The sequence below is a fragment of the Lissotriton vulgaris genome, chromosome 9, assembly GCF_964263255.1.
Source record: "Lissotriton vulgaris chromosome 9, aLisVul1.2, whole genome shotgun sequence".
Taxonomy (NCBI): domain Eukaryota; kingdom Metazoa; phylum Chordata; class Amphibia; order Caudata; family Salamandridae; genus Lissotriton; species Lissotriton vulgaris.
This window is the reverse complement of record NC_141697.1, coordinates 909,000,799-909,022,989: the sequence shown is the minus strand read 5'-3', so window position 1 is coordinate 909,022,989 and position 22,191 is coordinate 909,000,799. Positions and strand designations below refer to the sequence as shown.

At 46.7% G+C, this 22,191-nt stretch overlaps 1 protein-coding gene across 1 annotated transcript in view; it reads right to left on the bottom strand.

The window, feature by feature from the left end:
- Positions 1 to 22,191, bottom strand: part of LOC147692491 (adenosine deaminase domain-containing protein 2-like) — a 539,931-nt gene that overhangs the window by 147,619 nt on the left and 370,121 nt on the right. Inside the window, exon 9 of the mRNA XM_086936797.1 lies at positions 11,279 to 11,513. Coding sequence (XP_086792923.1) covers positions 11,279 to 11,513 — 235 coding nt within the window. The remainder of the gene's footprint in view (positions 1 to 11,278; positions 11,514 to 22,191) is intronic.

The following is a 22,191-nucleotide window of genomic DNA, read 5'->3' as shown; positions in this document are numbered from 1 at the left end:
GATTGCCACATAACTCCTCTCATTTTGCAGTAAAAGAGAAAGAAAAGTAAACACCAAGCTCACTTTACCAAGTAGTCAGAAAGCAGAGCCTGGCATTTGACCTCTGCCTTTCAAAACACAGCAGATGTGACGAGATAAAATCTAAATTTGAAGGACTCTATATGACTCATTTCACTTCTGAATTCCAGCATGGTGATTTCGAGGATGCTTCAGCACCCCCACTCACTTACTCCCAGTGCCTATGGCATTTATCAATTTTTGTAAAGAGCAAGACTCATCAAGACGCTGTGACAAGCCATGTAACACAGGAAAAAGTATTGTGTAAGGCAGAAACAGAATAAACACTATTTTGGAAAAAGCCAGGTTTTGAGCTACTTTCAGCATCCACTATAGTCATTAGAGCAGCAGAGATATAGAGGCAGTACATTTCAATATGCTGTGGCTAGACAGGTGAAAGAACTGCTCCAGTTCTTGCTTTTTCACAAGTTTCGTTTTAGCAAGGGCAAGCGTGAAGGATCTCAGACTTCTTGTGTGGGTTTAAAAATCCAATTTAGACCGGAGGTTTACAGGACCGATGTTGTGAAGGGCTTTTATGCATGGGACACAAGTTTAACTTTAGCCCTCATATAAATAGGCAGTCAAAGCGGGGTTAAAGACAAGCAGAATTAGAGCTGGACCTATCTTGGTTGCAAAGAAGTTTAGCTGTCAAATTTTGAATCACCTGCAGGCAGGGAAAAAAGATGGTCCGACATCCTAAAGTACGGGCATTACCATAGTCTAATCTGCTTACCAAAAGGGCTTGGACTATGGTTCCTACGCAAATCTACTGAAATCCAGCGGAACAATTTCTAAAGACGTTGCAACAGACCATAACATTTGTCACAGGCAGTGATAACTTGCTCATACATTGTTAAGAACTCAACCAGGAACATCAGATTTCTTACCACTTTCTTTTGCTTTAGGGGTGGGTCCCAAGTACCATGGCCAACTGGGTGTTAAATTGAGGGAGAGGATCGTTTAAGGTATGCAATTGGTAAAGTTGTGTAAATATTTATCAAGGACCCCCTGAGTACATGGAAATGAAGTTCCTAGACCAGGGAAAAGCAAATAATTTGATATGTATCAATCTAGGCAACAGAACGTAATAAGTGGTCGAAATGAACTGAGCTAAAACATAGGTTGTTTGTAAAAAAGGGGTAGTTCAATTTTATTCATAAATTCTTTTAAAAAAACAAATTAAAATAATAATACATATTCACAAATTGTATGCGACATAATAAATCAACAATACACAGCAACACTTTAAGAGAGAAGGACAAATAATCCAACAAATGAAGGTTATATAAAATGAACACAGTTTTTAAGAGAGAAAGGTGTGGCTAAAATAATCTCTACGCGCGTTTCGGCGAACCAGCGCCTTCTTCTGGAGCAGCCACGATAGTATTTAAAAAACACGGAGTATATTAATGCTATTTGATGTTCTCAATCTGGATTATCTGTATAATGACTTTCTTTTCTTTGGTTAGGTGACGAAGATATTCTAGACCCTATTTTAGTTAAGGTTTGCAGATAGATATTCCATAGTCACACGATGTAATTTGTTTGTCTTGATTGTTGATTTTTGAATTTCTATATTTCCTTAAGTGAGGAGTGGGATTTCAGTTAGACCCGCCTGCCGGAGTTAAAATTTATGGCCACGATAATGAATATTTTTGTGGATCCCAAAAGATATAGTCCTCCTGATGTGGAGATAACAAATGGCGAGATTGCCTTTTTACTTGTGCTCAAGGAGCGATGGATTTCAAAGTGGTTTAAAATAACTCCCTGTCCAATAGATATCAACAGGGCTCAGAGATTCCGGCGGCGGGACACGGGGGTTCTATGCTCCTTCCACGAAAGACGGTAAAGAGCATCGACCAAAATAAACACATTTTTGGACATGAAAATGATCCTCACACACATTCTTGATGGATACATTTATAGTATCAAAGATAAGTAGAGTCTGTCATGCAGAACAATCGGAGACAGGAAACCTTTGTAAAGAAATACAGTATGTTTACTGGTTCCTGAACTAGCATACTAGGGAGAGAGATGAAAACAAATGAAGTCACATGGAGTGCCTCCAGAAAGAGCAAAAAAAAAAAGAGGTCCTAAAAAGCGAGCATTTACGGAAGAATACAAGGAGAGGTGATAATAAGGCAGAGTGTGGAGGGGAGCAAAGGGGGGGATTTTAGACCGTGGGGGGAGAATTAAAATAAACCTGGGGTGCAGGGAGGGGAAAGGAACAAGGATCTCATGAGGTAGGTGGCGGGTTAGGTTATCAAATAGGAAGAGCAGCTCACAAGGGAGAAAGGGAGTGGTGAAGCAACAGAGTGCAGGGGGGAGAAAGGGTATTTGGGTGAGAAACAGTACCAGTGTCAGTGCTGTAAAATACATGAACTCTCATTGCCAACCATTGGTAAACAATGGTTGGGCACCAACTCTCTTGCAAGTTTTTGGTATGGTCCACAAGATGATTTTGCCCCTATATAGACTGTAAAAAGCTGTCTGGTAGGAGAGACTTAAACATGCATGTCAGAAATTAACAACAAAGAAAAGGTTGCATTACTAGCAAGATCTCTAAATAAATTACAGTTAGGATTTCCTGTTGTCAGACCATATTACTGAGTAATTCCTGTTGTGTATTTTCAATTTTTTTTAAATTGGTGGAATTCAGTGTCTTTCAAATTGGTGGAATTCAGTGTCTATCAGTGCTTGCAAATACAGATGAAAAGAATACATTGATGACAACAATTCTAAATTTACACAAACAATTTTGTGGCTCACAACTTCATTTTTTGTACCATTTTAGCTGTGCACTGTGTCCTCCATAGGAGGCCATTAGTTCCATGCAGGCATTAGATAAGGGTGCAACAGAAGGGACATGTAATTGTATCTTGGTTTCACTAACCAGATTTGAGATCCCGAAGAAGGCTAGTGTGCAATCTCCCAAAATCGTACTGGGCAGACCAGCGAGGGATCAAACCCCTTGGTCACCATACTGCAATGTTTTGAATAGCATGGGTCCTTTGAGGGAGTTTAAGGGCACTGCCTGAGCAGGTTCCTCCTCACTTTTTACAGGCCCATTCTACTTTTAAGTCATTTGAAATGGCATAGATTTTGTTTAATTGGAGCCTTGTAGTGCAGAGGTACCAGTGGTTGCTGGACTGCTAGTTCTGAATAAGGCAGGGGGTAAAAGCACCTCTTTACGTAAGTGAAGCCACAAAGTCATCTTTTGCAGAAGCAGGTCACCAGCATGTTTTAATCTTCAGAGAAAAGATGCGGTCCCACAATTCGCGAGAAGGCAAGCAAATTTGGAGAAGGAAACCGAACAAAGAGCAGAGAGAAATCAATAGTAATAACTAAATTGGTTCAGTTCTCATCACAAATGCATGCACAATCCAAGCACCATAAAGTCACTAAAAACAGGGGGCGTGGCCTGCTGAGCAGTGGAATGGCCGCTCCTTGAGTGTGCTCCGCTGGTCGGGACGAAATCCTTCTAAAAATCCTGCACTTCGGAGAGACCTGGTATCGCCCACACCCACTAAAAATATAGCGGATGGTGAGGAGGCCTTTGACTGTGGCGGAGATACCTCGTCTCGGCGTCGCCGCGGGAACACTATAATCGCAAGAAGGATAATACGGAGAAGACGAGGAACTCTGTAAGGCCCCTGTAAGTTACCAAGAGGGTGCGAGCAGGGGGCGGCGTATCTGCGCAAGCAGACCCTGCCCGTGTGAGCCCTGAGAAGACGCCGCTAGCGGGAGCATTGCGATCGGGTGGAGGGGACCGCTCATCCGAGGGTGGCTGTGGCGGACGCTGGTTGGAGCTACGTGGAGGGGTTGACAAGATACCGGGCGGAGAAGGCCTGATTTCAAGCACCCACACTGACTGGGCAGAGCCCCGGGTGCGGTCCGGGACAGTCTTCCGACAAGGAGCCCAGTGGCCGTCATTTTGTGCAAGCATGATGGCGTCGCTCGTCGCGGAAGCGTAGGTGGCGGAGTTCTCGGACCCGGGAGCTGCTTGTGAACACCCACAGGGGAGGGTCGGCACACAGAGCCTAGGTGTGCAAGCGATGTTCGCAGTTGGCCCCGATTTGAATTGCGGCCCTCACGGATCTCTCAGCCGCCATTTTGTGTCACTCTCCGTTCTATCCCCGGAGCACTGTGGAGAAGGTGTGATAGAATGCACATGCCTTGAAGTGCTGCCTGGGAACTGTAGGCGCGGGATGAGGACCTTTGCCAGAGCCGAGGGTACGATCCGACAGCCCACTGGACACGTGAAGAAGGGCCAAGACCGGAGGAAGAATCAGACCAGAACTGATCCTCGCGCCCACAGGTTGGTGCAGAATACCTGTGTGCTCACCTACTCCTTGAAAAGCTGTGACAGCGAGGAACTCGTGTAACGCCGGACCTGGCTGTGCAAGAATTGTTAGCAAGCAGCGGTCACACTAACCTGATTTGTCCTGCATCCCTGCGGGCAGCGGCGGATGAAAAGGCCTGTACTGCGGCACGCACTTTACCACTGAAATTGACAGTTGGATACAGCCTTGTTCGTCAGCGAGTGGGACACGGGCGGCGAGTTTACATCCAAGAGGTCCACTCTGACTGACAAAGGTTCTAGTCTGCATATCGGTTGGGCCGCATAGGAGGATCGCGGGCAGCTATCTGGGCCCAGAGGAGGCATAGGTTGTGCCGCTGTGGGGCTCTCGTGGTACATATCCCGAAGCGCGAGCTGACCACCTTTGCTGACCGCCCCACATACCAGACGCCATAGGGAGACAAGATGCCAAACAACCCAAGCTGACATTCCAAAATAAGCGGTCCACTAAGCAAGGGGAATCCGAGCCGGAGACCCAGGCGGAGGGCTCACGGGACTCAGCCACCGAAGACCAAGGCCCAGATCTTAGAACACTCATGCTGGAAATGCATTTTAGCCTCCGAAACAGGCACCAAACTTGATACCCTAACGTTGCAACTTGACTCTGTCAAATCACAAGTGATGACACATGAGACGCAGCTTGATGCTCTCGAAAACCGTCATACTGAGTACCATGAATTCCAGGTAGAGACCAAGGAGCAATTGCTCCACATGGATAAACTACTAGGAGTCATCAGGCCTAAGAATGATGATTTGGAGGCTCGATCGTGACGCAACAATCTACGCATCACCAGAATCCCGGAGACGACCGCAATCACTAAAATGGACTTATGTTGCCAACCTGATCCATGAACTGTTTGACCCACACCTCTCTGCGGTGGAGAGAGCACATAGATCGCTGGGGCAGAAGCCCTCCATTGGAACGTCGCCCAGGCCCATAATTGCGAAATTATTTAACTACCAAGATAGAGATCTAGTCTTGCGGATGGCTAGGGAGAAGGGCCAAATTACACAAAGGAAATATCTCGTTCTACCCAGACTTTACCCCGGCGGCGAGAATGGAATTCCTTCCTGCTAAACGTATGCTTTTACAGGCACAGATCCCATATTCTTTGCTTTATCCCGCCAAGTTGAAAATCTCGGTGGAGGGAACGCCTCATTTCTTTATGGATGCAAAATCGGCACTGAAATTTGCAAAACATATAGGAGGGAAGACATCTAAGAGACAACAGGTGGGGATGGAAGCGGCAGGAGGTCATCTGAGTGACAATGATGGACATGGGTATCGTATGAATAGTGTGTTGTCCTTGCTCTGACACGGAGTTAGAAGGCCAAGGTCCAGTTGACCTATCTGGGCACGAGAGGCCTAATTGCCATTTGCCACATAATCTCTTATTGATTCAAACTAATGAGGTCATGGGCGCACTGAGGAATCCGCAGAATTCCCGACCACCTTGTAAAAAGCAAGGTAGTAGGCCGGTACTGTTACGCTCCCAAGGGAAGGTTCCCGATTTTTGATGAATATTTGTTTGTGTTTGAGCTCAGGGAAGGGTACTCTGCAACCTAATTGGGGGGTTGGAGTGGGTGGGGGGAAGATGGGAGGGGATGTTTTGATGTTAAATGCCAGTCAAACTGTAATTTGGTGTATAACTGATGTCTATTATGGAAGTGTTACGTCATGTCATGGGTATTGCAGAAAGATTGTATAGCACAGCTGCACACAATTCCGATAATACTTTGAAATGTACAGCACAGCTGCACACATAATTCCGATAATACTTTGAAATGTCTCTCTTGGAATGTTCGGGGACTCCATGATGGCAGAAAATCGAAGCTGGTTCATGCTTATCTTGCTCGTCACAATATCGATATTTGCCTATTACAGGAAATACACTTGAATGTCACACCATCCCAAAAACTCCGCCATAATCGATGGGGTCATGTATACTCGGCCATATACTCCAACTATGCCCAGGGTAGCTGTCCTGATTAAGCGAGGGCTGGATTGGAGGGAAGGACTGATACAGGGAGATCCGGACGGACGGTATATCTTGGTACAGGGATTCTTATGTGGTGTCCATCATCATCATCGTGGTCGTATACGGCCCAAATGTGGACTCTCCTGATTTCTTTCACACTGTGTGGTCGAAAATTAGGGCAACCGGCTGTGACACGATTTTAGGGGGGGGGGGGGGGGGGGGGGGGGGGAGAGATTTTAACGCCATCATGGATGACGTATTGGATAGAAAGGGGACTGCTAGGACTCTACACCCGGCAGCCAGCACAGCCATGCATGAGATACTTGAGGATGGTAGACTAATAGATATATAGAGAAACAGGCACAGCTTACTGAGGGAGGGTACTTGTATCTCTGATCATCATAATGCATGGTCCTGTTTAGACTATTGGCTGATATCCCGGGATGTGGCTGCCTGGACCACCGACGTTGAGCATATGCCCCACTCCCAGTCAGATCATGCCCCATGCCTGTTGAAGTTATCGATTCCCCAAATGCCCAGGCGAGCATTCTCATGGAGACTCCCACCGCATGCCCTACTTGATGAGGCCTTTAAAGAAGAGATCAGGAAAGATATCACAGACTACTTTGAGATCAATGCAGGGTCAGTAGACACCGAGAGCGCCCTCTGGGAGGCCTTTAAGTAGTCGTCATAGGTCAATGCATAGCTCGTCAGGCGGGGGTGTTGAAGGCTATAAGAGGTTCCCTAGTGTCCCTAGAGACTGCCATCAAACGTTTTGAGACAATACTCCAATGCGGAGGATCGGGAAACTGCAGGTCTGTTAAAGGCAAAGTTATTAGAGTATGCTGAAGAGGCACAGCGCGAGGTGAAATTCCTCGGCAAATATGCGGAGGCCAGAAGTTACGGAGAAGGGGAGAGACCGGGTCGCACGTTGGCGGGTGTGATTAGGCCATCCAGAACCGCGACATACATTCATGAGATACACGCTACATCAGATACTGTGATTAGAGCCCAAAGGGAGATATTAAATGCCATCTCTGGCTTTTATTCCAATCTCTACACTGCTACTTAGAGTGACTGCCCGGAGGGGATGGAGTCCTTTCTAGATTCTATTGGGCTAGCCTAGTTTAACAATAACCACAGGGAGTATATGGATCGTCTAATAACCATTGAAGATGTTGCCAGAGTCATCAAAAGTCTGCTCCTGGCCCAGATGGCTTAACCACCGCCTTTTGCAAGTCTTATGTGGAGGAGCTGGCACCTAGGCTTCTGGCGGTGTACGAAGAGGCTTTGGAGGTGGGTAAACTGCCTGACACTATGAGAGAGGCCATGATAATTACGCTGCTGAAGCCCGGAAAATCAGAAGAGGAGATGGATTCCTACAGACCCCTCTCGCTGATAAATGTTGATGCTAAAATTCTGGCCAAATTAATTGCTAACCGGCTGCAGCCTATGTTACCCCTGATAGCTCTCCCTGACGAATCGGGGTTTATCCCAGGGTGATCGACATCACACAACTTGCGCACCATAGTTTTCCACATTACATTACTTACATCCAAGTGTACACGCTGCAGTGGTGTTTTTAGACACCACAAAAGCCTTTGACACCCTTGAGTGGCCGTATTCGTTTGCCATATTGGCAAGAATGGGGTTTAGTCCACTCCTTACCAGTAGGATTCATCTGTTGTACACCGCACCCAGTGCTCGGATAAAAGTGAATGGTCTGATCTCAGACCCTTTTCCTATTTCGCGGGGTACGAGGCAGGGATGTCCCCTGTCCCCGTTGCTCTTTGCAATAGCAATGGAGCCACTGGCAGCTCCTATCAGGCAGCACCACACTGCACGGGGTATAGGATTCAGTTCCAGGAGCTTTCTGATCTCATTATATGCAGATGATGTGACCCTTTATCTCACTAACCCAGAGGAAAATCTAGACCCAGTATTACGTGAATTCATCAGATTTTGGGGTCTGGCCAGTGTTTCCATCAATTGGTCTACATCAGTCCTTTTTCCCTTAACAGACAGTACCCCGCAGGTTTCTTCTGAGTTTCCCCTGAGGTGGGAGGCGGAGGAGGATAAATACTTGGGTGTCTGGATAAGCAGGGATCTTCAAGGAATCTGGAACCTGAACTACGGGAGGGCTTTGACGTGGTTGGAAGGGAAGGTAAAACTGTGGACACGGCTACCCCTGTCACTTACTGGGAGGATTGCATTGGCCAAAATGGTTATATTACCTAAATTCCTGTATTTATTTGTTAATGTCCCAATCCCACTCACATCACACTTTTTCGCCACCTAAAAATCACAGCTCGTCACACTGGCATGGACGGGAGGACAAGCAAGGGCCTCCTGGGACATACTGACGTTGCCTCTAAAACAAGGCGGGCTGGGCGCCCCAGACATGCATCTCTATGCGCTCAAGCCCAATTTTTACATTTCTGGGTACACCCGACCCCCTTCCAGCCCCACGTAGCGGTCGAACAAGATGCTGTAGCGCTGGTCCCACTAAAGGTGGCCATCTGCGTGAAGGCAAAACGTCCTAGGGGGGATGTAGACAAGGCCGAGACACTGCGCTGGGTGTGGGAGGAGCTGAGAAGGGCCGGTGTCCCGCTGTTGTATGCCCCCTCGCTATCCCTGGTGCAAAACCCACTACTACCATGCATTGAGGGTGGAATTGGTAAACCCCTGCAGCAGAAGCTAGACCTCCCTACATTTGCTGATTTATTTCCTGATAACGAATTCATGCCCCCCCCCCCCCCCCCCCGCCCCCCCCCAGTGGCTACTGAGGGACAGGTTGTGACCTTTTCGGGGCTGTTCTTATATCATAAACTGAAGTCAGCTAGCCGCACACTCAGCAGTGGTTTCCCGTCGGCACCCCGACATTCCATGCGCTAGAAAATTTGGTATGTTCCCCATCCCCTCGGAGACTGGTAACTAGGTTGTATAAGCAAATACAACACACTGAGCCTGTGGTCCAGCCTACATCCCTACAACGATGAAATGATGAACTTCCCACTCTGCTCACTGTAGAACAATGGGACTTTTGCTGTGGGCAACTTGCGGAACTTTCTCCAAATTACAGGTTACGTTTAATACACTTTAAATATTTACACAAGTTCTATAGGACACCGATTAGTCTCCACAGGATGGGTCTCAGGGAGGAGGACAGATGCTGGAGATGTGGATACTCCCCTGCATCGTTTTTACACAGCATGGTCCAGCACTAAGCTTGAGGAATATTGGTCTTCGATTTTTGCATCGGTGAATCAGATTGTAGGATGGGCGGACACCCCATCCCCTGAACTAGGTATTTTGGGCTAGGTCAAGGATACCCCACCCAAATCCAGGAAATTGCATTCACTACTATTCCTGTACGCTTAAAGACAAGTGGCAATACACTGGGGTAGGCCTAAAGCACCATCCGTGAAGGGCTGGCTCGCAGATGTCACTTATGGTCACACACAGTTGGTAACATTTTGGGAACTAATGCCACCCACTTCCAGACCTCACGACATTTGGGAACCATATATACACTGGGTAAGAGGGCAACAGAATGAAGATGGGATGGACGGAGAGGCTAATGTGTGAATAATGGACTTGAGAGTACAGAGATATGATAACTGTGACTACTGTATCAAGCTGAGGATGTTATAACCCTGATGTACACTTGGGTAAGGGGATAGATGTGTATCGAGCCACGTGTCGGCGCAGAAACCCCCTATACGGTGGCTGTGTTACTGACCTTATGTGTAACTATGCTGATGTGATGAGTTCCTCGAACCAGTGTAACTGACTAAACGTGTGTACTCGTGCTGCTTAAATGGCATGACTATATGTGTCATTTTTATATCAACATGTGACAGGTTTGCACCAGACCTTGCTATAGATAGTACAACTGACTGGCTTGAGATGTGTTTACTGTGTTTTGTATGTTGTTTAAAATGACAATAAACAGAATTTTTTTAAAAAGTCACTAAAAACAGGAGGCTGGGAATAACATTTAGCAACAGAGCATTGATTCAATACCTATCACGTGCCCCTCATTTTAAGTCCTGAAACAAGCAGATTAGAGATATGAACCTCCACAATAATCACTCTTGAAATCCCATTTTAATAAAAGAGGGACATTTAAATGTAATATGACCCCGAATTCATCTATGACAGGTTGGTGCTATGCATTCCAGCATCAAAGACAAGAGCCAGGAACACTGGGCTCTGTATGTATGCATTGGACCTGTTTTTTGACGGACGAGCTGCTCGGGCAGGAGATTAGATTTAGTGGGCTTGAGACTTACCTGGAAATTATAGAGCTTTATTTTGTGGAAAGGAGGGCTTTCTAACCCAGGAAAGAAAATTGAAGCGGACCAATAAACCACACACGGCAATACTGAGATGACAACTGTGCACACACGCCAGTACCCATGCTGCTGAGAGGTCGCAAGCTATAGTAATCGCACCTTCCATTCAGAACTTGGGTGAAGTGCAATGATTTGTCTAATGCCACCATGATGAACAGCAAAAAAAGTGTCCTTCTAACCTTCAACAGGGCAAAGACTTACTTGCTTCGACCCATGACAAACTGCCTCGGTTAGTGAGTTCTCACCATCTTGCGGCTCCCTAGGAATGCAGTGTCTAATGCCAGCTACACAAGTGTGCTTCACTATTTCATATTTTAAATTATAAGAGACACTTGCCAGTTTTAGCAGAAGGTATCCCTAAGATCTGAAAACAAATGAGGGACGGACAGAAGATGATAAGATGTTTCAAATACAAGCTGTACTATATGAACATCAATCTTATCAAGCTTTATAAATTTATAATTAAATAATCACACAACACTCCTAACAATGACATCCACACATCCCACAGCTGTGTAACTAACTTATCTGTGACTTTTCCAGTGGTTCCATCGACAATTTCCAGAGTTTTATCATTCTTTGACCAGTTGAGGCTGATTGTGCGATAGCTTGGATCACAGTGCGGAGTGGAGACCTGTGGACCAATGTAGACATGGATATGGTTGGAGAAGAAACCCCTGGACATCCTGATGTTCTCATATGGCTGCAGCCGTTCGTTAATGACCCTGCTCAGATTGTGGCTATCGACTTGCATGACACCTGCATGTAAACGTAAAGAGGTTATTAAACCTAGGATCTAGGTCTTTGGGGCATAGGAAATTGATTGCATTGGTCACAGTGCACACAAAACAAATACATTTATAATGCGAATACATCCAACAAGCGCAGTATTGGCTCTACCCGGCCACACAGGCATTAATTCCATAGTATAAATACAATGTCACTCAACCTTCTAATGGTTCTACTGCTCAGAAACCATAAATTCAACTGAACAAATATAAGTAAAAAGGGAGCGCTTAGAAAGTCCAAAATAATTTTCTAATCCCCGATGAAGCCCCTGTTTGGGACGAAATGCGTTGACTGGGCTACTGTTGGATTTTGTAAAGAATAAGTTTGCTTTGAAATAATCATGCCTTGGCTCCTGCAGGGTATTGAAATCTAGGAAAAGAATCTCAGTGTTTGAATGATAGCTACATCAAGCCAAATTTGTAATAATACTTACTTGCCTTCCCAAGCAATATTTGAGCATTGGCTGGACCTGAAGGGAAAGTTCTAAGCACTCCCTTTTTATGTATATTTGTACATGTATAATGAATCAATTCCCACTCTACAGTATGTAATAAACACAAAATGGTCTCTTAAGAGAACTTACTCACTTGCAGCAACATCTTTAGTTTTTAAGCAACTTACATTCAAAACATATGCGACTAATATTGAACTGTGGCCTTCAATCTACTATGTGCAGAGGCAGAATGATTGCTAGGGGTGTGTTCTATGCCGCTTTGTCTATTGATTTGGTAAGCTCCTTATGAGCAGCAAATAAATCCTACTAGCTGAAGTGATGGGGATGGAGAGATTATAAGCATCAGAAACTTGAGATTTGAAGGATGGTAAGAAGTGTACTTCTGCCAATAAACAAATAAGCAAGGAGCTACCAGTCCACTAGTTTCCCTTGTACCATTTAAAGAGAGGAGGAAAAGAGCAGATCAGATGGGGTTCTGCCACTGGATTAGTCATCAGGTAATGGTGAGGCCCCCGAATGGGGGAGGGGGGGCGGGGGTGGGGACTGTTGGATTTAGTACGACTAGCGCCCCTCCCAATCTGCAAAGGTGGTGTGCTTATGCAAGAGCACTATGCAAACAAAACTAATGGCTCTTGAACTTGGAACCAGTGATGCAATTCCTGGCTGCTGCTGCAATATCCATGTTCTCAGAGGAACTAGAACACACCATCACCATAGGAACCAAGGGGCAAGGCTGAGGCCACCAGGGTGTGTCCACCCTGGGCTATCCTTGATCTTTTAAAGGGCTTGTAAAACCCATGGCCACACATTAAGCAACACTCCTGCACCTTGATCGGGATGTCACTGTCGAGGCTGTTAAGTTCACCAAGAACTCTTATCAAAATAAACGAGAACCCCACAATTTTGCCCAAGAATTGTACTTTACCAGCAACTGAAAGGTGGTGGTTTTCTGCTTCTCTGGGAAGTAATGAGACCCAATGCACAAGTATGAGAAGGATAGATGTAAGCAAGTCACAAGATGAAAAGATTATACACCATAAACCCCTACGTTAAGCCCCATGCATCGCCAGGGATGAAATAACTATATATCGATTGGTGTGCCCCGTGCCTTAAGGCACTAGAAAGGACTGACCGCAATTAGGGCAGTATTACAAGCACTTTCACCCACTTGAAAGTTAGTCAGTCAGTCAGTCAGTCAAAGTACTTTATTTCGGTAACATACCATAAAAAGGCCATAAATACACTAAAAGCACATAAGGATAAAAAAATAAAACTGGTAATACTATGTTAAAAAAATCTCATGTAAACAGTTCCTGCAGATATTAACCCCTTCGCTGCTCATGACGAGCTGAGCCCGTCATGCAGTACACTGGTAGTGTGCTCATGACGAGCTGAGCTCGTCATGAACAATGGGGATCCTGGAGTAACAGCACAGGAGGGGAATTCCCTTAGCACTGATGTGGTTAAAAACATTGGGTAAAATACCAAAATGTCAGTATATAAAAATCTCTAAAATTGTATAAAAAGTGTAGCACCTCCTAAAAAGTACCCCTTAGAGCGAGGTATGAGCTTCCAGCTTTAGTATTGCACATCTCGTGTACCACATATATTGGAGAAATCTTTCTGTGGCAAACACTATCAGGGGGGTAGTGTTGTATTTGAGAATCCTAAAGACCTTCCTGTAATCCCTAAAGCCCCTAGCCCTACATAGCTGCAAAATCCATTTCTCCCTTGCCCTGGCGTAGGTGGGGCAAAAGAGCAGAACGTGCAGATCTGTCTCTCTGCCGCTCGAACACCCCGGGCAAGTACTCGCCATTGAGGGGGCGTTCCGCCATTTGTGCGTTACCGCCTTCAGTGGCAATGAACTGTGTCTGAACTGGATAAAGAGTTTCTTGGCCAAGGAGGGCTGGATATCATCCAAAAAGACTTCAAAGAGGGGATAAGCCTTGATATTTAAAAAAGTATCCGTTAACCTGCCCATCGAGGGATTACTTGTTGTGGACTCCAGACGGTACCTCCTTAGAGCGAGATTCAGTAATGTTTTGGAAAGCAATGGGCAGGAGTCTTGGGGAGACGACCATATATCTCCTCTACCTAAAGCATGACAGAGGTACTTGATGTAATTCAACCAGGGTATTTTCCCCGCAGTCCCTCTCCGCAGGATGTCTCTAAGGTCGTCCCTATAGCTCGAAAGCTCTGGGGTCGCCCAAAGACGTCTCCAATACAGGAGAGGGCGATTTGCTACGATCTCTTGGATAGGTGCCAAGCCCAGGTCCAACTGCAACGGAATCAAGGACGAGCTCATAGGCAAACAGAGGAGGCGCCTAATAAAGCTATTTTCCGTAAGAATCAGTGGCGGCTGATGTGTGGCCCCAAAGCTCTATGCCATAAAGCCCACCCCCTCTTGCCTGGGCCTTATAAATCTCGAGAGGCGGGCTAAGAAGTTTCGGTGAGGTGTCATTAAAAACCTTTAAGATCCCGCCCAATGATTTTGCCAACTTTAGGTTGGCCCTAGCCTTGTGGGACCCACAATCCATCTTGTCATTGAGTGTGACCCCCCAGGTACTCAAAGGCGGGCACTCGGACCAGCAACGTTCCGTTCATGTGCGGCCGTGGGCAATTGGCCGATTTGTTATTGTAGACCATAAACTTTGTTTTGGACATGTTAATCTCCAGATTTCTCAAATGACAGAAGGAGCAAAATGCCTCTAATGTGCGCTGTATACCCCCTGACGATAGTGACACCAGGAGAGTATAGTCAGCGAACATTAGGGCAGGTATCTGTCTCCCTGCTAAACTCGGGGAGTCCAGATCTTTTGCTCCCGAAAGATGGTCTATTAGCCCATTAAGAAAAAGGGAGAAGAGGGTAGGAGCCAAGACGCACCCATGTCTTACTCCCCTCTCAACCGGAAAGGGGGCCCGACAACTCCCCAATCCTCCCATACTTCACCCTAGCGATTGTGCCCTGGTGCAAATGTTTAAATAGGTGGCACAGATAGGGTGGCGCACCCATCCCCAGGAGTAGGGCCCACAGCTTATCCCTATGGACCAGATGAAACGCGGACCGAAAGGTCCACAAAAATCAAAAACAAACTACCCGCCCCAATAGTGACCGTCTTACAGTAGACCAATTGTAGTCTAAACAGTTGGTCTATGGTTGAAACCTTTGCTCGAAAGCCCGCCTGAAGGGAGGATAGGATGTGTTGGTCATCCATCCAACTCTGCAACTTTGATAACAAAAGGTGGGCAAAAATTTTCTGGAGGACATCTATCAAACTTATGGGGCGGTTGTTGCCCGGGTCGAGGGGGGAAGCTTTCTTGTGAATGAGGATTATTTTGGCTCCCAACCAGGTTTCAGGGATCTCCAAACCCTGAAAGATGGCATTGAAGTAAACACAGATATAGGGGGCCCAGACTTTTGTTCGCTACAGTAGAGGTCGCCAGGGATCCTATCCAGGCCCGGGGCTTTCCCTAATTTCAGGCTTCCAAGGGCCACCCGGACTTCATGGACAGAACAAGGTGGGCAGACCGGGGCCTGGACTTCTAGGAAAGCCAATTCTGGGGGGCAGGTTTGCATTACGGCCTCCTCATGGTGATCACTATGGCCAGATGAATACAGGGGCTTAAAGTGATCGAGCCAAGAGTCTTCACTAAGATTAGGGATGATGGCAGACTTCCCCTCAGCCGACCCAACTCGCACAAGATTCCAGAATGACCTAAAATCACGGGTTCCCAATGCCGCTCGGATATTATCCCACCTAGTGGCTTCCCACTCAGCCCTAGCCTCCTTGATCAACCTTTTATACACCTCCCTCGCCTTTCTGATGCTGGGAATTGAACCAGATTTGACCTCCCTGATCAAGCACCTCTTCATGTCTCTACATGCTTTATTGAACCAGTGATCCCGCTTCTTTGTCCCACCGCTCCTAACACCAGCAGAATAAAAGTAGCAGGCCAGGGAGCCAAACAGGTTGTTATGTATCAGTTGCAGCCCCTGGGAGTAAGAAGGGGTGGTTCACTAGCTGCCCCCAGGAGGTTGGAGACCTCCGTCAGAGAACTTACAACGAGTTGGTATAATTCTGCCAGCCTCTCAGGCGCCAGCGCAATCTTCTCCCATCTGACTCTTCTCCCTCCCACTGCTATGACTAAGTTACAGTCAGTGACAGTCTCCTCACTCCCTTGTTCATTGTGACAGCCAAGGGGAGCTAACAATTCTAATGACAGTAGATTGTGATCGCTGTCGACCCTTGGGATCACGGTAAAATCTCTGAGGGAGGCCCAAAACTCTACATTCACCAGTATGTAATCTATTGTCGAACTTCCCCCCGATCTATTAAAAGTGCTAGTCCCTGGGACATCTGGGGCCAATCTACTATTACAAGCCCTTAATGAATATAAAAAAAAAAACTTGTTAATCGCAAGGGCCAGTGGTAGTAGGCGTTTTTCAGGGTACATGGTGCAGTCCGGAATGAACCAGCTTTCGTCCTCATCCGAGGATATAGAGGGAATCCCCGAAAGTGGCTCAAAATGACAGTTAAGGTCTGCACCAATAATTTTCTGAGCACACGGGGGAGGGATTGAACGAGAACCTCCAGTGCTTCCAGAGTTGATAGGGCCAACTGGAGAGGATGGGGGCGCAGATATATATTGAACACTGCCAACACAGTCCCAACATTGAAATTCAGTAGAACACAAAGAATGTCCGGGCAGTGAGAGTATGACCTTCACCGTGCAACCCAAATGGACAGCAACCCAAGTACATAGCCCCCGATGGTCTGCCCCTTGGGGATTTACTTTCGCGCTGACGTGCAGTGAGTGCAGCTCCCTTTGCCTCTCATCTCCCTGTTTTGCTGAACCCACGCCTCGCGGCCCCCGCTCCGCGGGCGCCGCTCGCAGGCCAGGTACTTTGGCAGTCTTCTGTTGCTGGACCCCCCCGAGTGCATAGGAGCACCAACGCAGCTTTCTTGAGCCGGCATTTGCACCTGAAGGCGTGAGGCGGGACTGCGAGGACCAGCGGGCAGCGCGGCGCTGATCGGCCGCAGCTGGTCCTCTTCCCGCCCCTCCACCGGTTAAAATCATCGCGGCGAGTGAGCCGCCTGGGATTTACTTTCGCGCTGACGTGCAGTGAGTGCAGCTCCCTTTGCCTCTCATCTCCCTGTTTTGCTGAACCCACGCCTCGCGGCCCCCGCTCCGCGGGCGCCGCTCGCAGGCCAGGTACTTTGGCAGTCTTCTGTTGCTGGACCCCCCCGAGTGCATAGGAGCACCAACGCAGCTTTCTTGAGCCGGCATTTGCACCTGAAGGCGTGAGGCGGGACTGCGAGGACCAGCGGGCAGCGCAGCGCTGATCGGCCGCAGCTGGTCCTCTTCCCGCCCCTTCACCTGTCCCTCCCACATATTCTGCAGCAGCAACGCGCACGCGGGACGCGCGTGGGGCAAAGGCCGGGGCGAAGACCGGGCAAAGAGCGGGCCGTTTAAGGCCGTTCAGGGACGGCAGAGGACGGCCCCGGCCCTGAACCCCTGCTCCCTCGCCCTTGTTAACTATAACGTCTAAGATGTCGACCATACGCAACAGAACTAGAAGTTGCGCGAAAAAAGCTACGGCGGTAGCACAGGTGACCGGACCCATTGATCTTTTTATTTCACGTGTACATGAGACTATTGATCAAAGTATTGTTTTATTGGAAAAGAGAGTCTCTATGGACCTTGCAAACGCTAGGCGTTCATCCTTGGGTCCCCTGGCAAATGTTAAATCACCTGCCTTGCAGACTTTGAATAATTGTTCCCTACCTACAACCATGCCAAATAATAGTGCCCCGACTGTACCAAATACTGTTGATCTATCGGTTGCCCCATCGGACTCAGACCCGTCTTTTGAAGACCTGGAGGTTACACCAGATCTAGAAACCTGTCAGTCACCTGACAAAACGGAACTGAGTCCGAGCGGCCATAACGCTGTGGAAACAGCTCCTGTTCCTAAAATCCCTCGGGGAAGGGCTCCTAATATCCCAAAGGCTACTTCAAAGGGTAAAAATAAAGTAAAAGCACCAGTTAGGAATCACAATTTGATTTCCCCTATTCCACAAATGACATCAGGTATTCCTTGCTGGGTGCAAAACATGGTAACAGATTTAAAACTAGACCTTGAAGCCACTTTAGCAGCGCAAACTAAGCCTCTAATTTCTAAAGTGGACAGGCTTACATCTTTGATACACTCTAAATGGCCACACAAAAAGCAGGGACAAGGGCCTGATCAGTTACAAGGGATTACAGAATGTTTATTGAGTGTCCCGCTCCCTAAAGATGTACCAAACAATGTTCAAGCTATTGCAGCCCCTGGGAACCCAGTTATATCCCTTGTGCCGCAAACAGGGAACAACTCCGTCCAATCCACAACTTTACCCATTTCAAAGGAAAGGGCTCCTGTTCTGACTAACCAACACCCTGTTGTTGATAATAATACCACCACTACCATTCAAGTAACAGATGTTGCAGGGAAATCTAATCCATCTTCTGCATCTCTGCCTGCGAACAAACCTGTAGGGCCTAAGTCAAAGCAGGCACGTTTTAGGTCCATCAATTTACCACCAGAGGTTTCCCCTTTTGTTGTTGTGTTGACAGCAGTCCCCCCATTGAAGGAGGGAGTAAAAGAAACGTTTACCGAGCTTAGAAATAAATGTGCTCAATGGCTCCACCTACATAAACCTCTACCTAATAATATGAACGGTGAAATCCTTACCGTGCGTAGAGGGGACTGGGTGGGCAGAAGCAAGAAAACAATAGTAGGGGACGTAATTACAGTTAACTTTAGGGATGTAGGGGCAGCAAGCTATATATGTAATGCACCCAATAGTGGTCCTGCGACTCAAATTAACCCACTTCCTTTGTCTTATTTCTTACCAATGTCTACAAGACCAAACCCACCCTGTTCCACCTTTCAAAGTAACAGAGGACCTGGGTACCCTCCACAGCAAGCTGCCAAACCTTGGCTGCAACCACCTTATCCGCCTCCTTTTTTTCCACATTATGTTAATTTTCAGCAGCAGCTATCAAATGCTCCACCCATTCCCGTGCATCAAGTTAAACCACACTGGCAACATCCTTTTCATTTTCCACCACCCCTACCTCAGTCTGCCCACCAGTGGCAGCAACCCTTTCAGCCACCACAATTAGATAAACATCTGTGGCAACAAACATGGCAGGACATGCCCCACTCCCAAGATCCCCTGTTCTCACAATTCGCCCATCCAAATAGATATGCCGCGCTAGATGAGGTAGACTGACTCAGCCCTCCCGAAGCTTTGGATTTAAATATTTCTACGCCCTATCTTGATATGGAGTGTTCTTCTCCTGTCACGCCTTTAGCCGCACTTCCCGAATCTTTAATAGTGACATCCCTAACACCTCCCCTACATATAGAAAAAAGGGGTACATCTACTGTTAGCCCCAGCTCAAGCCCAGTTATCATCTCTCGGGAAGATGGCCCTGCCTTATTACCACCAGCAATTCAGCCAGAGTCGTCTGTTGTTGTTGACTCTGGTAAACCAGCAGGACTCTCTCTTGTTTCCTGGAACATTGCCGGCCTTTCCTGCAAATTAGGTACACCCTTCTGGATCAGCTTTTTAGGGGAGGGATTTGACCTAATTTTATTGCAGGAAACTTGGTGTCCGGACCCCATTAATATCGAAGGATATGTATCCTACTGTCTTAGAGCAACTAAATCTAGCTCGGGCAGGGCTAAGGGGGGCCTTTTGTTGCTTTTATCAACCAAGCTGTGTGACTGTACGGTCAAATACAGTACAACCGTGGGGACGCACAGCCAAGTTATAAGGGTGGAGTGTAGGAAGAATATTGATTTGGTCATTGTAAATTTCTACAACAATATTTTTGATGCTACTAGAGGGGATATTTTGCTGCCTCTAGAAAGGGAAATTATCAAGGCCCTTGGTATTTCGCAAAGAAAGGCCGAGGTGGTTTGGGCAGGTGATTTTAACTTGCAGCCCTGCCACTTGTCCAACGGGAATATCTGCGGCTTCGGCGCAGCAACGAGTAGTCCTTGGGGAGGCCTGGGGGCGAGGGAGGATTCTCCCCACTTCCAACACAGCAGTTATGGTTCCACATTAAATAACATGCTAGTCACGCTAGACATGGCCCTGTTAAACTGCAATACTAACAACCGGGCAATAACATGCCCTACATTTACAGGCAGAGATGCAGGATCATTTATAGATCACATTTTGTTGTCCAGTAGTGGAGACTATACTGATTTGTTTGTAAACGAAGAAAGTCTCAGTGACCATAACAGCCTTCGTGTCACTCTTTTGGGGCATGGTACCTCATTAGTTTCAGGTGGAAAATGTACAACCGACATAGTGCCTATTAGGCCAAAGGGCCTAAGGGTCAAATGGACTGGTTTAAATTCTAAAGTCAAGCAGAAGGAGGTTCTTACTCAATGCAAGAATCAAATTAGCTATTGTTTGGATGATGATTGTGATTCTGGCTGTCTAATAGATTACTTTGTATCTATGAATAGTATTATCGATGGTATTTTCACTAAGACCCCGTCAGCCAATAGAGGTCCAAAGCAGGGGTGGTTTGATAAGACCTGTATAGTCGCCCTCCGCGATCTAAAGAATGCTTTAGGCACCAAACCACGTGTCAAGACGGACATACAATACTTTAGGGCTAGATATAAAACTGTAATTAACAAAAGGAAAAGGGTAATACAGATTGAGGCGTGGGATAAATTGAAGGAGGCCGCTGGGACTAAAAATAGCAAACTGTATTGGGAAACAATTAATAGCCCGTTTCTCAATAAAGAAAATGTTCCAGAACTAACCTCTTATGTGGCATGTAGCGATTGGGTTAGTCACTTTTCCAAAATATTCAATCCAGAAGGGTCAACTTCTGAGTCACCATCACCAGATATAACCCCATGGTTGCCCCTCTCGATGGGTATAACACTAGAAGAATGCCATGAAGCAATTTCTTTAAGTAAAGGAGGCAAGGCCCCTGGCCCTGATGGGGTCCCGCTGGATCTATACAAAGATGAAACGGCTTTATGGGCACCCATCTTGGTGAGGATTTTTAACTGTGCGGCTGAAAGCGAATTTCCATCTACTTGGGGCCAATCGATTATCATTCCTTTACATAAGAAAGGTGACAAATCAGAGGCCTCTAATTATCGTCCGATTTCACTATTAGACGCCTCTGTAAAGGTGATGAGTAGGATTTTGCTGATGAGGCTGGAAGACTGGGCAACTGATTTTAACATCTTAACTAGAGTCCAATATGGCTTTCGGAAAGGCCTGGGCACATTGGATCAATGTGTTAATCTGGACCTTTTAATTAATAAATATACTGTGGCTAAAAATGGCAACCTCTTTTTATGTTTTGCTGATTTGAGCAGCGCTTTTGATTTGGTTAACCACAACATTCTCTGGGAGGTGTTGCTTGATGCAGGGGCCCCAAGGGAAATAGTTCATTTTTTAGCTAGACTCTACGAAAAACTTTCATGTAAAGTCCGCCATGGCATCCTTGGTGAATGTACCCCGTTCTTTAAAGTGTCCCGGGGCATACGCCAGGGATGTGTTTTGGCTCCGCTTTTATTTTCCCTTTTTATTAACGGTGTTGACCGTTCCTTGGCCGACATCCCAGCAGATGCCCCCCTGATTGGTGGTAAACCTGTTCCGCTGTTACTTTATGCGGATGACGCTGTTCTTTTATCCCGAACACAGATGGGCCTCCAGCGCCTAATTGATAATTTTATGCAGTTTATTCAAGCTAGGCGGCTACGTGTGAACAAAACCAAGACGTATGTAATGTCATGTGGTCAGGCAGCTAAGCAGGTAAAGCATACTTTTTTCCTAGATAAGGAAAAGTTGACTTCTGTTAAGTCCTTTTGTTATCTGGGAATAACATACAACAACAGTGGGTCCTGGAATGCGGAATTTGATGCTGTTAGAATAAAAATGCTACGGTCTACTAGTAGTATTTTTCGTTTTGCTTCTAAACTTGGCTCACGTAGTATTTTAGATATGATGAACATATACAATGTATGTTGTGTCTCCTCTGCTCTGTATGGGGCAGGGGTGTGGGGACACTGCGAGGGTATTTCCCTGCAGAAGGAGGAAAATAAGTTTCTAAGGAGGTTGTTATGTGTTCCCCCTTCTGCCTCCATCCAGCTGATCCATGAAG